We start from the raw sequence: 14,128 nt of genomic DNA, 5'->3' as shown, positions 1-14,128 counted from the left end.
TAACAATGTCCTTTTAAGGGTCAGTTTCTGCTAGTTTGTGTTTTCTTCTTTTAAATGAGCATGCTTTTTTCCAACTGCCTCCAAGACCTTTTCCAGTGCTTGTTTAATGTTTAAGATTGTCAGTGTGCTGTCTTTCACATGCTTTTGATGCCACATTCTTCCTGTGTTGTCTTAAATAGGTCATACTAGACCTATGTGTTTCAGTTTCTCTGCCTATAAAGTAAACATCAGCTCTAACATCAGCTCTACAGATGAGGTGTACATCGTTACGTTTATATAGTTCATTGCTTGAAGAGATTATTTAACAGATTTCTAAAACCAAATGTTAAGAGATTAAAAAAACCCAAAACAAACACAAAATAATAAAAAAGGCTTTGCTTTTTCCCCTGAAGGTATTAAGATTTGTTTATTTAATAGTAACCAATTTTGTACTTAATTTCCAGAATTGTTTTTTTGTTGTTGAAAATAATATTCAAAGAAATACTAATAAGTTGATTCAATTTTATCTTTCAGTTGGGAATGTTGGTTTGTTTTGGTGGTTGGAGGATTGCTTGCATGTACATGATTTGCTAATCTCCATAACAAGACAAATATTAAACTACATAGCAATATAAAATGTAGCAATGGCCAGAAAGTGACTGCTGAAACAGAATTTTCTTACTCAACATGTATTCAGTCCTCCCCCATTCTGTTTATTTTTAAGTAATTAATAAATAGTTCTCACTAATTCTAGTTTTTCTTCCATCCACTTGTGTAGAGCAAAACCACCATGGACAAGGGCACAGTGTGATTTTGTGTTGGCTCATGTGTGTGCTCATTGTATAGCTAGAAGTTAGTAATCTTGCTTTATGGGCTGGTGCCATATTTATTAGAGCTGGATTTTCAGATAACAAGTTGCTTGCAAGCTGAGCAGTTAATAATAATAAAAACATATTTTGCATGTAAGCAGCACAAACGTGGTGTGAAATCTGAGAGAAGACAAATGTGGGATTCCACAGTGCCATTTATTAAGTCACTTTTCAGGGCACATTTGTGCTTTAAAATTTGAGTGGAAACCAGCTCTTGAATACGACGATGCCAGTATGTAAGAGATGCTATGAATTTTTGAACAGCTGTCCGTGTATTTTCTGCAGCACAGCTGACTGTCCCTAACTATGTCCCACTAAAATAACAAGAGATAGTAAAATATTGAGAAATGATACCAGGTACTGGTATCAACTAAGATGTATTTGCAAATGACAGCCAGATTTTTCCAGGCAACAGAGTGATTTGTTCCAAACCTCAGCCACCTCTAAGAACTGTTGTGTGGTAGACCATTACCTCAGCTGTTAAATGGGATAGGTTGGTAGCTCCAAATGACAGCATCAGTATGTAAAGGATTAAAAACGCAGCGTTAAAATCTTTAATCAAAACCTGCAGGAGTTCTTGAGCATTTAAATAAAAAGACTTCAGAGGACTCAGATGAACGTGAAATTTTTACAGGAAATAGGTTTGCCATAGGCTTTTTTTAATGCTTTCAGGGCTAAATGTGCCATAAGATGCATTAGTTGTATTGAGTGAAGCTATTTCTTGCCTTTAGGTAAGCAAACAGAAGAGGTCAGTGAAATTTTAGGCTGGTAAAACTGCAGTATATCACCAACTAAACGAATTCATTTAATGTAAATCTGAGCAGTTATGACCTATGTACAAATTCTTTAAGAGAAAGAAAGGAGGCTTTTATTGTACCAATTGTTTACAAATTAAAAAGCTGAAGGAAAAATTACTATATGAAACAAAGCTGTTAATACATGGCAATAAACCTATATTTTTTAAATGTCGCAATTAACCCTCTGGACAAAGTAAAATGAACTTTTAATCAACTGTAGAAAGAAGAGAGTCAAAGGAAGAGGGGATTTGGCGGGGGTGGAGGTGGACAGGGAAGAACTTCCAGCTTTCAAAATTGCTGGATTTTCTTTTTTTTTTAATAAATAAAACCTTGGCTTTAAAACTGTTTATATATGCATCTGTCACATATTCCTAGCCTCACCAACTGGAGAGAGCTGCCATGCTACTATTCTTTTTTTTTTTTTTGCCTCAACTTGAGAACGTGGAATGTGAATGTTAGAATATTTATTTTTAGTAAGTGTGTTGGAGCTTTGAGGGAGAAGTAGAAGGGGTATGAGTTTTCGTTTTAAAACCCAACAGTGAAAGAAAGAGGAAATATGAGTGTGAAAAGAAGCCAGTGGCAGACTTCTTAACTTCAGAGTTAAGAACAGCGAGTAGCTTTTCTGTATATTAGAAGCAGCTTTATCCATGGCTTTGGCTGCTTCTTAGGCAAAGCTAGTTCTGTTGTCGGTTCTAGTGCAGGAAAGGTAGAAGGGTTCAGTAACCATAAATCATCTTTGTTCAGTTGAAAGCCAAATGATTTAGCCATATTACGTGATGATGACTAACAACTTTCATCCCTGTGATTACTGAGGTTGTTAAACATCCTTGTTGACTAGATGTGTAATTGGGGAGAAAAAAAAGATAATTTGCAGGAAATTTTAAAAAGCTGATCAAGAAGGTCTCTGAGCTGTGTAATACCATTAGTCTTGGTTTTAAAAGAGTCTTGAAACAGTGGGAGAGTTCTGGAAGAGTTCTCAAACTACAATGCAAATGCTTTTGAGGAAAATAAGCTGGTAACTCAGCCTGCTGTTAGTCCACGTCAGAGTAATAGAATGACTGGCACAAGACTGTCTTAATGAAGAACTAGTGAAAGGAATATAATGCTAACAGTGTGGTTTGGTGGAAAGTAGGCATGTAGTGAACTGTGTGTGTATATGTGTTTTTATCAGAGGAGAATCTGCTTTGTAAATACATCTGAATACACTGAAATTTCTGCAAGGCTTTTCACTTAAGTGTTTTGATTAATAAATAAACATGGCACAAATTAGATGGACCAAAATCTCAGTAACTGGAACATCCCAAACCAGTGGCTTCTGATTAAGTAGGTGTTTCTAGTGGGCCCATGGGATTTGTTCCATGTATAAATGGAACAACATGGGAAGTGTATTAATTCAAGATTTTTTTTTTAGTGACATGGAAGAAAGAGTTGGGCTCAAACAAAGGCAGAAAGGCAAGATAGGCAGAAATAGAAATTCTCAGAAGAAGAAATTTAGAACAGAATTTTAGGACTGAGAGCTCTTCCCTTAGAGATACAGATGTTGAAAAAGATTTGGGTGATGATGTGGTTGATCAGGTCAACGTGAACTGTCGCAGTGGGATTTTTCTGACAGGATCAAAAGGGCTGATAGAATTATTGAATATACAAACAGAAGTGACAGGTAGGGTTGGGGGGGTGGTGAGATCTCAGATATGTCTGTTCCTGAAATATTTCGGAAAGTAGACCTAACTGCTGAGAGACATCTGTAGTTGATTTTCTTCACCTTGCAAACGGGAAAGTTAAGAGGAAGCAGGATCGGCATGTATCTACATAAGGACCTAAACTTTGATAACGGGTGTTCCTTCAAACTGGTTGAGAGACCAGTTAGCTAGTTTAGACAGGATCTAAAATTCAAAGATAAGTAGGCTTAGACTAGTAACAGCAGTAACTAGTAACAGCAGCTAGTTTTGAAAGATCGTGGTGTACTGTCGTTCAGTGAAATGTGTTAACATCTAGATAGAATGTTCCTGTAAACCAGGATATGACCACTGCAGTAGATTGATTCAGTCCTACAGCCTGTGTTGTGCTTGTCGGGCACATTGATCCCATCACCTCTCCTGTTTTGTAAGTTCATGAACCTGTGGTTCTTGATCTATCCAAACTGCTCCTTAAATGACATCTAGATAATCTGCATTTAGCCACTGCTCAAAACCTGCATACACCATGTTGCTGACCTAAGATGATAAATGAATGTTCTGGCTACTGCCTGGTGAGATTGCTTGGTTTTGGTCTAAAGGGGCTGGAAGCACTTTCTTAGAAGTTAGGCTACAATTAATTATTGCATTGATTTGTGGTTAAACTTCTTCCTCATCCTCAGTGTTGATAGCCTGGAGAGGACATGACTAGATCTTTCAGCTGTGAAGAAGGTGCTATATGGGTGCAAGGGAGAGCTATTAAATATAAATGCAAAAGAAAATAAGGATGCTTGACTTCAGCATTGTAGATAAAAGAGTATTTAATCAGATTGTGATGTTTTAGAGCTTTATCTGACAGCCTCATGGTGCTGTGTTATGAAGTTATGCTATAACAGCGTGTCAGCCAGTAACATATATAATTAAGTAGTCGTACCTTGAAACATAATGTTTTGTTTTCCTGCCCTAGTAAATTGGATTTTTCATCTCTAAATTATGTGCTGTTTTTACAAGTAATGATTTATAGCTTGATAGAACAGTGATAAAATCTGGCATTCTTATTGTGTTACACTTTAGCTATTCCAAGAAAATCTAGAGTTTTCTGTTATTTTTTCCCGTGTGTGAAAAATAATGTTGGACAGCTTAGTAGTTAGAGATAGTTACAGGCTTATCCATAGATTAACAGAATCTAGTCACATGAGATAAATCAATATCCAGCTGTTTGACTGGCTCAACTTTGCCTCATTTGATTACTTTTTACAGCTGTCTTACAGTATGTTGTCCATGTGTGTTCTGGTGCATGGGTCCATATTTCTTCCTAGCAGTAGCAATGTGAAAATGAATGACATCATAGTTAAAATACTCAACTGAGTCTTTGGAGGTCTGTGTTTCTGGCTGTGCTGTAGCATTTCTTTGTAACCTAAGGCAAGGTACTTAATTTCTGGGTTTTATGCAGTCATATAAAAGGGTGTCTTTATTATGTGGGTATATTACCCTGGCACAGTAGAATATACACTTGTCCTCTAGGTAACAGGAAATAAGGTCCTGACTGGGGAAAAGTATTTAAGCATTTGCTCAGCACACCGTATGTACTTACACATGGACTTGAGCCTTCGTATAAGTTTAAGCAATGCCTTAATAGGACTGTTTTCTGGAATTGAAGCCTAAGTTAAAGCCTGATGGCTATTCCTGCATTAGCAAGCAAAATAGCCCAGTAAGAGCAAGACTGCAGAATAAGGTGATTGTGAGAACCAGATTGCATGCTGTGTGGTGGTGGTGGGTTACACTGTATTAGCTCTTATCTGATGCTTTGAACTGAATCAGTTTGAGGGAGGTCATTCCTCTACTCGGTATTCATGACATCCTACACACTGCTGGTACAGGAGGTCATTGACAGTCTAGAGTGAGTTCAGCTGAGGTCCTGAGATGGTGGTCCTGCGAGGAGAGGCTAGGGGAGCTGGGCTGGTTCAGCCTGGAGCAGAGACATCTTTGGGGGGAGCTGACAGCAACCCCCAATGCCTGCAGAGGGGTCATGGAGGAGACAGACATGGAGCTAGGCTCTTCACAGCAGTGCAGAGCAAGAGTGCAAGAGACGATGGCTGTAAGTTAAAACAAGAGGTTCAGCATGGATGTAAGGGAAACTTTTTCTGTGTGAGGACAGTCAGGTGGTGACACAGGTTGCCCAGAGAGGTTGTGTAGTCTCCAGCCTTGGGATTTTGACCCAGCTGGGTGAGGCCCTGTGCAGCCTGGCCTGACCTCAGAGCTGACCCTGCTGTGAGCAGGAGGTTGCACCAGGGACTCCCTGATGTTCCTCCCAGTCAACGATCCTGTGAATGCCTAGTGTTGGTTGGAGTGTATTAGCTGTGCTCCTGAAGACTGCCTTGTAGTGTGAAACACAGTGGAATCGGGCCTGATTAGGACATTGGCTTCTGAAATGCGCTCCTAACTCCAACTCAGTGCCAACATAGATGCACCCCATGATCTGCTTTTGTTTTTCATCGACAAGGAACCAAATCCTCTCTCTCTCCCTCAAAAAAAAAAAAAAAAAGGTCTTGACAGCATTTCCTGTTGATTGCTGCTCTGTCTTGTTTTTCTCTTGTACTCCTGATTTCAGTCTCTGCACCTATTAACTTTAGAATCTTTTTGTGTCTTCACCGTTCTTTAGAGACTTATGTATATTATGCTGTCTGGTGTACTCCTCTTCCGTGGAGTTATGTCAATCTCCTGCTTTCATAGCTGCCTTTTCAGTGCTCTGTTGTAAATCCTTTGAGCAGGAACTTTGACTGCTGCTATATTGGCTTAAGCCTTTGGCTGTAGTTAAGACACTGTCTTTTCATATACTGTAGAATTTTTCTATCTAAAATTTTCTGGACTATCCAATTTAAAAGCTGCTTTATCCTGCTTTGTAATATCTGGTGTGTTACTTTCTAGCTCTGTTCTATTTCACTTTTTCAGCGGTAAAGTTTGAAAAGGATCACAGTTTTAGTGGAAAAATGAGAGAACCCCGATGGTCACCCCAAAGAGCGAAGAATGCACAACAAAACCATTTAAAAACAGAGTGGGTGAAAGTGGAAAACTTAAGTAAAATTGTTAGAAAAGCATAAGTAAAAATGATCAGAAATTAATACAAATTTGGCTTGGAAGACAAGGAATCGTAACATGGATAACCATGTTATGACCATGAGGTCATGATGCTTAGGTCTAGCTTGTTGGAGAGCAAACTGCCTGTGTCCGTACCAGACAGTACTTGGTCCTGGTGGCTGCTTTTGCCCCATGTGATGGCCTTGTGGCCTTAAATGTAATTATTAATTTTTTGTTGCTTTTTCTTACTTTAACAAACCTGAAATAATAAGACAGCTGTGTTGTATCTGTCTACAGTGGTGGGGGTTTTGTTTTGTTTCATAGCACGCGTTGAATGCCCTGGTATGTAGCTCTGAGTGTATTGAGGTGCTTGTACCAGACAGCTTTGCACACAGCATTGGAGAACTGTATAAAGCAGAGAGACACAAACCTCATGCAGTTTTGTCCCTGTCCTTTGGGCGGGGGATGAACTCTATCTGTTTAGTTTTGATTTGGAGAGAAGAGATTGACTTACTCAGACAGAGAGTTTGAAAGTAAGCTAACACTTCTGTAGTTTGGGCAATTGGGAGAATAGAAAATGGCACATACCAGACAAATGGCTCAAAAGAAACTGAATTTGGACACCAGTTTTGAAAATCTTGGTGGCTGTGTTCTCCTTTTCCCAGGTCTGCACTCAAACACACTGCTTTTCCAAGCAACTTTGTGTGGTACCTACCAATATGCTTTGGTAGCATCACCGTGATGATATGGCTCCAGGACTGCTGGAGCTGTAGCTTTCTCATTACTTCTACGAGTGAGCTGAAATGTGACTGGTCTTCAGCCTTCTCTGTGCTGAGGTGTTGCCCCCAGACTCATGTTAAAGTAATGTCCCCTTTTATGTGGTCTCAGTTCTAAATGTGCTGATGCTAGGAATGGCCTGTATTGCTCAAAGAAACTGAGAGTTGTATTCCATAAACATTTTCATGCTAGCATAAAAAAGTTTCAACACCAATGTAACTAAGACAAAACAAAAGGAGGGAGTGGTGTGCTTTTCTAAGGGATGTGTGCCTTCACCTGAATTTCTGTCCTTACTTCATGAAATAGATAATTTAAAGGATGTTCAATTGCAAGGACCTGACAGAGTTTAAATTAGAGATAATATTTCAGTTGGTTTAAAAATAAACCAATCCCAATAAGAACAACAACAACAAAAAAGCAGCAATAAATATCAATTGAATTAAATATCTTGGCCACTTTTATATGCTCAGAAATCTGGCAGGAAGTTTTGAATGAATTTTTTCATTGCGTTTTGCTCATTTTCCCATAGCAGAATTCCTTTGGTGGAGGGAACTTAATGTTATGGTTTCTGAATTGATGCAGTTACTAAGCAAATGCTATGGTAGAGTGTTTGTTAATAATGGAGGTACGAAAGCTAGGGAGAACACCTTTTAGCTTTCACTCCTCAGTTGCTTTAGCAATTCTGAAGTTAGGAAAATTATCATTTTAGTTTGTTGAATGGGTTGGATTTCATATTAAGCCACTGAGAAATAAGAAAAGTTGGATCTCTTGGCGCCATTTTAACTACCCTGTTTTAGAGACAGATACTGACTTTGTCGAAATATTTAGCTGCATCATTTCTTTAAGAGTAACAAGTCTTGGTGAAGATAAAAGGTGAGTTTGAATCATTGTGGTAGTTTTATTTCCTTTAGGAGCAAGAAGAATGAATAATATCTCAATAAGATCTTTTTATTTATCACTTTTCATCAGTAACATGTAGGGTGAATACCACCAGTATAGCATGAGTGCTTTAAAAATATCTAGGTGGCTCAACTTTAATCTTAAAATATTAAAAGAAAAAAAAACCCAGGAGTTTTAAAACTATTCATCTTGTTTGTTTTAGGAGAAAAGGCTGAAAGAAAAAGCAGCGAGGAGAGAAGCCAGGAATAAGAACACACAGGTAAGGATTTTTGTTTTGATCAAGCTACTGATCGTGAGTTTGAAATGTTTTTTTAATTATTTCATTCCTTTCTTTAATAAGTGATATTGTGATTAATGACTCTTTAAAGGCATATTCTGTTTGCTTGCCTTTTCTTACTCCCTTGCTGTGATGTGGTTATAATGACTTGCTGTGGAAGGATACTGAGAAAGCATGAATATGTGTGTGTATGTATATGTGTGTGTGTATAAATATACAAAATATATGGAAGCCTTTTGGAATTGCAGCCTCTTTATTCTCTGTATCAAGTGAGTTGCAATTTCAGCTGCAGTGCTGATGCCATTTTTTTTTCTGAATACTTGGTTATGTTTATAACTCGTAGGCAGTAAGATACTTTTTTGGGGTCAAATCTCATTTAAACCTATTTCTGCTGAACCTTTTCTTTAAACAGCAAGTATTTACATTGAAGTTTACTCCTTCCTCTTGTTAGACCCACAAATAAAACCTTTGCTATCCTTTTCTTTATATGTACGTTACTAATTTCCTAGAGGCTTTTCTAGTTTTTCATATTGCTTGGTTTGTGATAAACTGAGATTTCATTCAGCTGCAATGATTTTTGAGAACATGGACGGAGTAATGCGTGTCATTTCTCACTCTGCATCTCCTTATGCTACACATGAATAGTTACTGTTTGTTCTTGGCAGTTAGTAAATATCTTACTCCCTTGAGAAAATCGATAATGTTCTGTGTCCAGTTTTTGCAAGCTGGCTGTGTGCTGGGAGGCTTAAGTATAGGAAGATGCTTCATTCTGTAGTTCTGAAGTGGAAAGTAATTACAGTTTAAGATGAAAAGCCTAGTTATACTAAGTATTAAGTATGATTCTGTCTTCAGAGATGGCAGGCTATGAGAGCTGTTGGCATCGTGACTCCCCAATCAAGCAATAGAAATTTTCTGCATGTAATTGAATGTATAGAGATGCATACTTTTTAATGTATTCAGCAAGCATTTTAGGAAAATTATGGAATGAATGATTAACAAACATCTTAATATAGGGAGAAAACATTGATCAAATCAGGCTGTATTGCATTTGTAAATGCTGCTTGTTAATTTTGCCTCTTTTTAAGGAATAAAAGAACTCCCAATGTCATGTTATTCAGCAGCTGGAGAAATAAACCCATTCCTTTCAAAAGGATCTGCTTGCTGATGTACTTCTCCTATCCTGTTCTTTGCCAAGCAAATGAATCTCTCTGATCTGTTAGAAAATGAATTAAGTTGATCTCTGTTGAGGAATGATCTGTCTGTGTGGTGTGCGTGTGTGCCCGTGGGTACAGTATGGGTTAAACGCACAGCCTCACCCCCAAAACTGCGTAGGATAAAGCCACAATTTGATGCACCTCTGCCTCTCTTCTGTGCAACACTTGCACTTAGAAAGCTTGACTTACTAGTCCTGGTCTAGTGTGAGATTGGCATATGCTTTCTGTGAGAGTACCAGCTGTGCAAACCTGCTATTACTTTGGCTTAATTTTATTCCTGAAGCACTTAGCTCACTCTCTGCAAGAAGGTGCAAGCCTCAGGAGCTGACATGTCTCCTCAACGAAAACTGTTGGGCTTTTTCTCTTGTTTAGAGGCTATTTTTGTCAGAACTGTGTGCAGCTGAGTCCTGTCATTTTCAGTGGGGCTCATTTGAAGGGAAAATGCTTCCGCTGGGAAAGGCTGCCAGCTTGGAGCTGGACCGTTCACGCCTGGACGTGGAAGGGAGCAGTAGACGGTAGATAAAGGTGGCAGTTTCTGTCTGCTGGGTGTCTGAGGAATTAATTAAGAACACTCCCTGCTTCACAGAATCTTAGAGATGAAGCCACAGTAGCTAAAGCTCTCCATAGTCCATGTGGGATATGACTCAAGCAGCTCCTAGCAGACACTGGGGGGGAGGAAACAGTAAAACACAGAAACTGTTGAAACAGAAACTAGTTTAGAACATACATGCTGCCTAAATCAGGAGTTCAAAAACGTTCGCATTTTCACTAGTGCTTTCAGAATATGGCTTGTGAACCACTTACTCTGCCATATACAACTCCTTTGGCAATTAATAGTTTTCTTAAAAGAGAAAACAATAAGGAGAACCAAAAAAGCAGAAAAGGTATTTTTAACTATATTAATGCAGTTTAGCTGCTGGAGAAAAGGGCTAGATCAACAATTGTAAGCAGCCAGTCATTCAAAGCAGCTGTGGTCATAATTTGTTGTTCCACGTCTACCCACTTTATTCCCCTTGTTTGTTTTATTAACGGTGTCTCTCTCACATTATAAACTCCTTGGGTTACAGAGTATTACTTATTATCTTTCACTAGTACGCAGCCCACCAGGTCTGACATGACCAAAAGAGCAATTTACTTTCCCATTCTAAACATTAAATAATAATTCATCAATTACGACTTTTGCATGTCTGCTTTAGTATAATTCTTGTTGTCCTGTTGTTGGTTGTGCCCTGTTGCTGACTGGACGGGGCCTGGCATGGTACTCTTAATGTATGCTGTTCTTTTCCAAAATGAAAAGGGAATTTTTTTGGAACTAAAACTTTATGGTTTACAGTTTGTTTATTTTCACCCTTTAAACCATACACTTGTGGGATTTAATTTTAGTCTTAATTTAATCTTAGATTCTTGGATTGTGATACTGTTAGTTTTAGCATTTCTCTGTCATGTACATGTTTGTCCCGTTCCTGTGCCAGGAATCTTGACTTCTTGACATTATTAATTTACTCTACCTATATTTTTTTAACTCATGGCCTACCCTTTTTAATAACAGCTTTCCTTCAATTTTATACCCCCATATTGTTTTGGGGAGGAGGGGGAGTATCTCCATTTTAAGTTGTGGTGGCGTTTTTTTTTTTTTTTCTTTCATTTCAAAGTTTTAATGCCTTGCATGAGTGCAGTTTTTTGTTTGTATGCCAACAAAAAGGAAAGATCACAGGAGAGATGGGCCTCCTGCTTTTTCTTCTGGTGCCACAGGAGCAATTGCAGGGAAGGTTTTGCTCAGCCTTCGCTGTGCTGGGACGGGGCAGGCTCCCTGCAACTGGAGTTGAACAACCAAATTCTGGCGTGTTCTGCTGAATGTGCTTGAGCAGGGGATTAGATGAGTAGGTAGCTGCAGTGTTATTGACTCCACCTTGGATAAATCCCTGTGCAATAAATAAACTGCATACGAAGTGAGGGCTCTTGAAGGATGCTTTGGAGAAAGTATTTCTTGGAATTTATGACCGTTCATTAAATTTGAGTGCAAAAGGCTGTGAAAACAGATAAAAGACGTTTTCTCTTATATTCATATTGAAGAAAAACTGGAAACTTAGTTTTTTTGGGATTTTTTTATCATCAGTTATTTGTCTCCCAGTTTAGGAGAATTTTATGAGATATTTACAAATGCAGCATTTTAAGATGAAAAAAGCAACTATTTTGTCCTCGCTCGGTACTGATAAAATTGCAGTCCTCAAGCCCTCAAACAAACTGTTTGCTTGAAGATGGTCTAGAGAAATGAGGCAGTCGTGTTGTCTTTTGACCAAGAAGTAAAGCATTGTGCAGAAGCAGCAGCAACATGGATGGCTGCTCTGAGGCAGTAGCTGTGTGTTACTTGAAGCCAGCCCCTGGCCTCAAGCAGGACATCCCTGCGCTGTGCATTGCTCCGCTCTTGACTTTGCTCTTTTACTTCTAGTAATCTATCACGTACTGATTTCTTAGTATACATAAAGGACTTTTATTTTAGGTTTCAACCTGCATTTAAAGGTCTGTGCTCTGCAAGCAACTGTTAGCTGCAATGAAGCTAAATAGAAGTGTATTTATCCTTTAGTGAGTTTAGTCTTTTGCTATCCTGATGCCTTTTTGATTGTATTGATGTGTTAAGAATTGTGGAGTGAGGAAGGTTTTGGTTTCTTTTAAAGAAAATTACTTTTGTAGGAGACGCATTTTCCAGGAGCAGTTGAACAGGTCTGTGGGTCAAGGTGGGGGAGCAGAGCAGGAGTGAGGAGAAGGTGCTGTTTCCTGCCCCAGCACTGATGTGCTTTGTGATCCTCAGCTATCGACTCCCAACATCATGCAAGACATGATAACTAGCCCCTACAAGAAGGCATCAATATCTGCTAGAAATAGTTTGGACAGCATCTGTAATCAGTGCCAGGAGGTAAAACTTGCTCAGTGATGACAGTTTGGTGCATCAATTCAGCCACTGGCTATCCTGTAGCAGTTACACCATGCTGCTGTCCAAAGCAAAACAAAAAAACCTGAGAAAGGGCTGACTAGCAGACCAGAGGCCGTTTACCCAAGGTCCATAAGAAAAATGTAGCCTGCTGAAAACCTAGGCAAACCCAGCTTGAACATGTACTCCTTAGTGAGAGGGTTTTTCTGTTTTAGAAAAGAATGAAGAGGACAAATCATTGGAATAAAGTTGAGGATGGGGATTATTATCAGGCCAGAAAACTGACCTCTTCTGAGAGAGATCAGACGACTCCGTTGTTGGAGCACTTTTTCATAGGAATGAGTTCTTGCTGAATAATTGTAAAGCATTAAGAGATCAACAGCAAGATAATAAGTATGGTTTAACTTTTCTCCTGTCCTCTCTTTCTTCCCTGCTCTCTCCCCAACATATTTTGCTATTCCCAGAGGAATTAGTACTTGTGTATGAGATTTTACATATTTTACAAAATATATAATTGATATACTTTATATATATAAGTTAAGATTTTCACAGAGTCGCAATGAAGTTAGGAATTTTTCTACTCTGTTATGAAGGGATTTATGTGAGTACATCTACAAAATACACCTGCGTGAGCCGGAGGCACATACTTAAAGATACGACAGGTTCAGGCATTGGTATCTGCCTGTATCACATCACCGCAAGGTATAATCCTCAGTATAGCATTCTGTTTTCTGTGCCTTGTGCTGTTGAGATTTTAACCAGAAAAATACTTAAAAGCACCATTTTCTTTTAATCTCCAGTACCCTCCATGGGATTTGAGATACACTTGCTGAATGTAGCTCAAGAAATCTTTGCACCGTGTGGCAAAATTCAAACAAGAAAGGGACAGAGTCAGACCTCTTGGGTAGCTCTTGCTAATAATCCACTGGGAGAAATATAATCTTTAAAATATGATGAAAATTCTGCATCCATTGTGTATCGTTCCTGTGGTTACTGGAGCTGACTTCTATTACCTGACAGCTCTGCTTCTGCCTTGAATTTCCTTTTCCTTGAGATCTAGCCCATGACCTGGTGTTTAGGCTGGAGGCTCTAAGTTCAGTGTGGATGTGAACAGTAATTTAGGTGTGGAAAGGGGTTTACGGGAGTGAAGGAGGAGTTTGGTCTGTGCCTCCTGTGAATACAGGTTCCCAAATCCCTTTGATCAGTTTATCACTAAGTGTTCTTGGGAAAGCCTCATGGGATGCCCTACATACTGATGGTTAATGGTGAAGGTGCTTTGGTTCTGGATCACCTCTCATGACCCTCTCGTGGATTGTATTGAGGAGCCATTGCTTTAGCTCCCTGTGATTTCTAGAGCTGGAGCAGGGTTTCAGAGCTAGATCCTTCTGGTGGTCTGGAGGATGCAGAGATTGTGGAGTTCATTTTCTTCATAGAAGACCTCAGGAAAGGGTTATGTTGTCCTGATACAGCCTCAGGACAGGCTACATCTTGTCACTGCTGTTTGATAGTTGCAAAGGACTTAAAGTTGTTCTTCGTCAATAATTGTTCTTGATTCTGCAAACCACAAAGAACAGCAAAAAATGAAGCAGTGATACTTCTGTTCAGCTACAAAATCTTCCAGTATCTCTTGTGTGG

The 14,128-nt window shown here is 39.0% G+C and overlaps 1 protein-coding gene across 1 annotated transcript in view; it reads left to right on the top strand.

The window, feature by feature from the left end:
• DDX10 (DEAD-box helicase 10) overlaps positions 1-14,128 on the top strand; it is a 197,456-nt gene that overhangs the window by 133,404 nt on the left and 49,924 nt on the right. Inside the window, exon 16 of the mRNA XM_072850575.1 lies at positions 8,276-8,332. Within this exon, the coding sequence (XP_072706676.1) occupies positions 8,276-8,332 (57 nt within the window). The remainder of the gene's footprint in view (positions 1-8,275; positions 8,333-14,128) is intronic.

Source organism: Ciconia boyciana, chromosome 1 (genome assembly GCF_034638445.1).
Source record: "Ciconia boyciana chromosome 1, ASM3463844v1, whole genome shotgun sequence".
NCBI classification, from domain to species: domain Eukaryota; kingdom Metazoa; phylum Chordata; class Aves; order Ciconiiformes; family Ciconiidae; genus Ciconia; species Ciconia boyciana.
The sequence above is the reverse complement of the archived record's forward strand: the minus strand, read 5'-3'. Positions and strand labels throughout refer to the sequence as shown.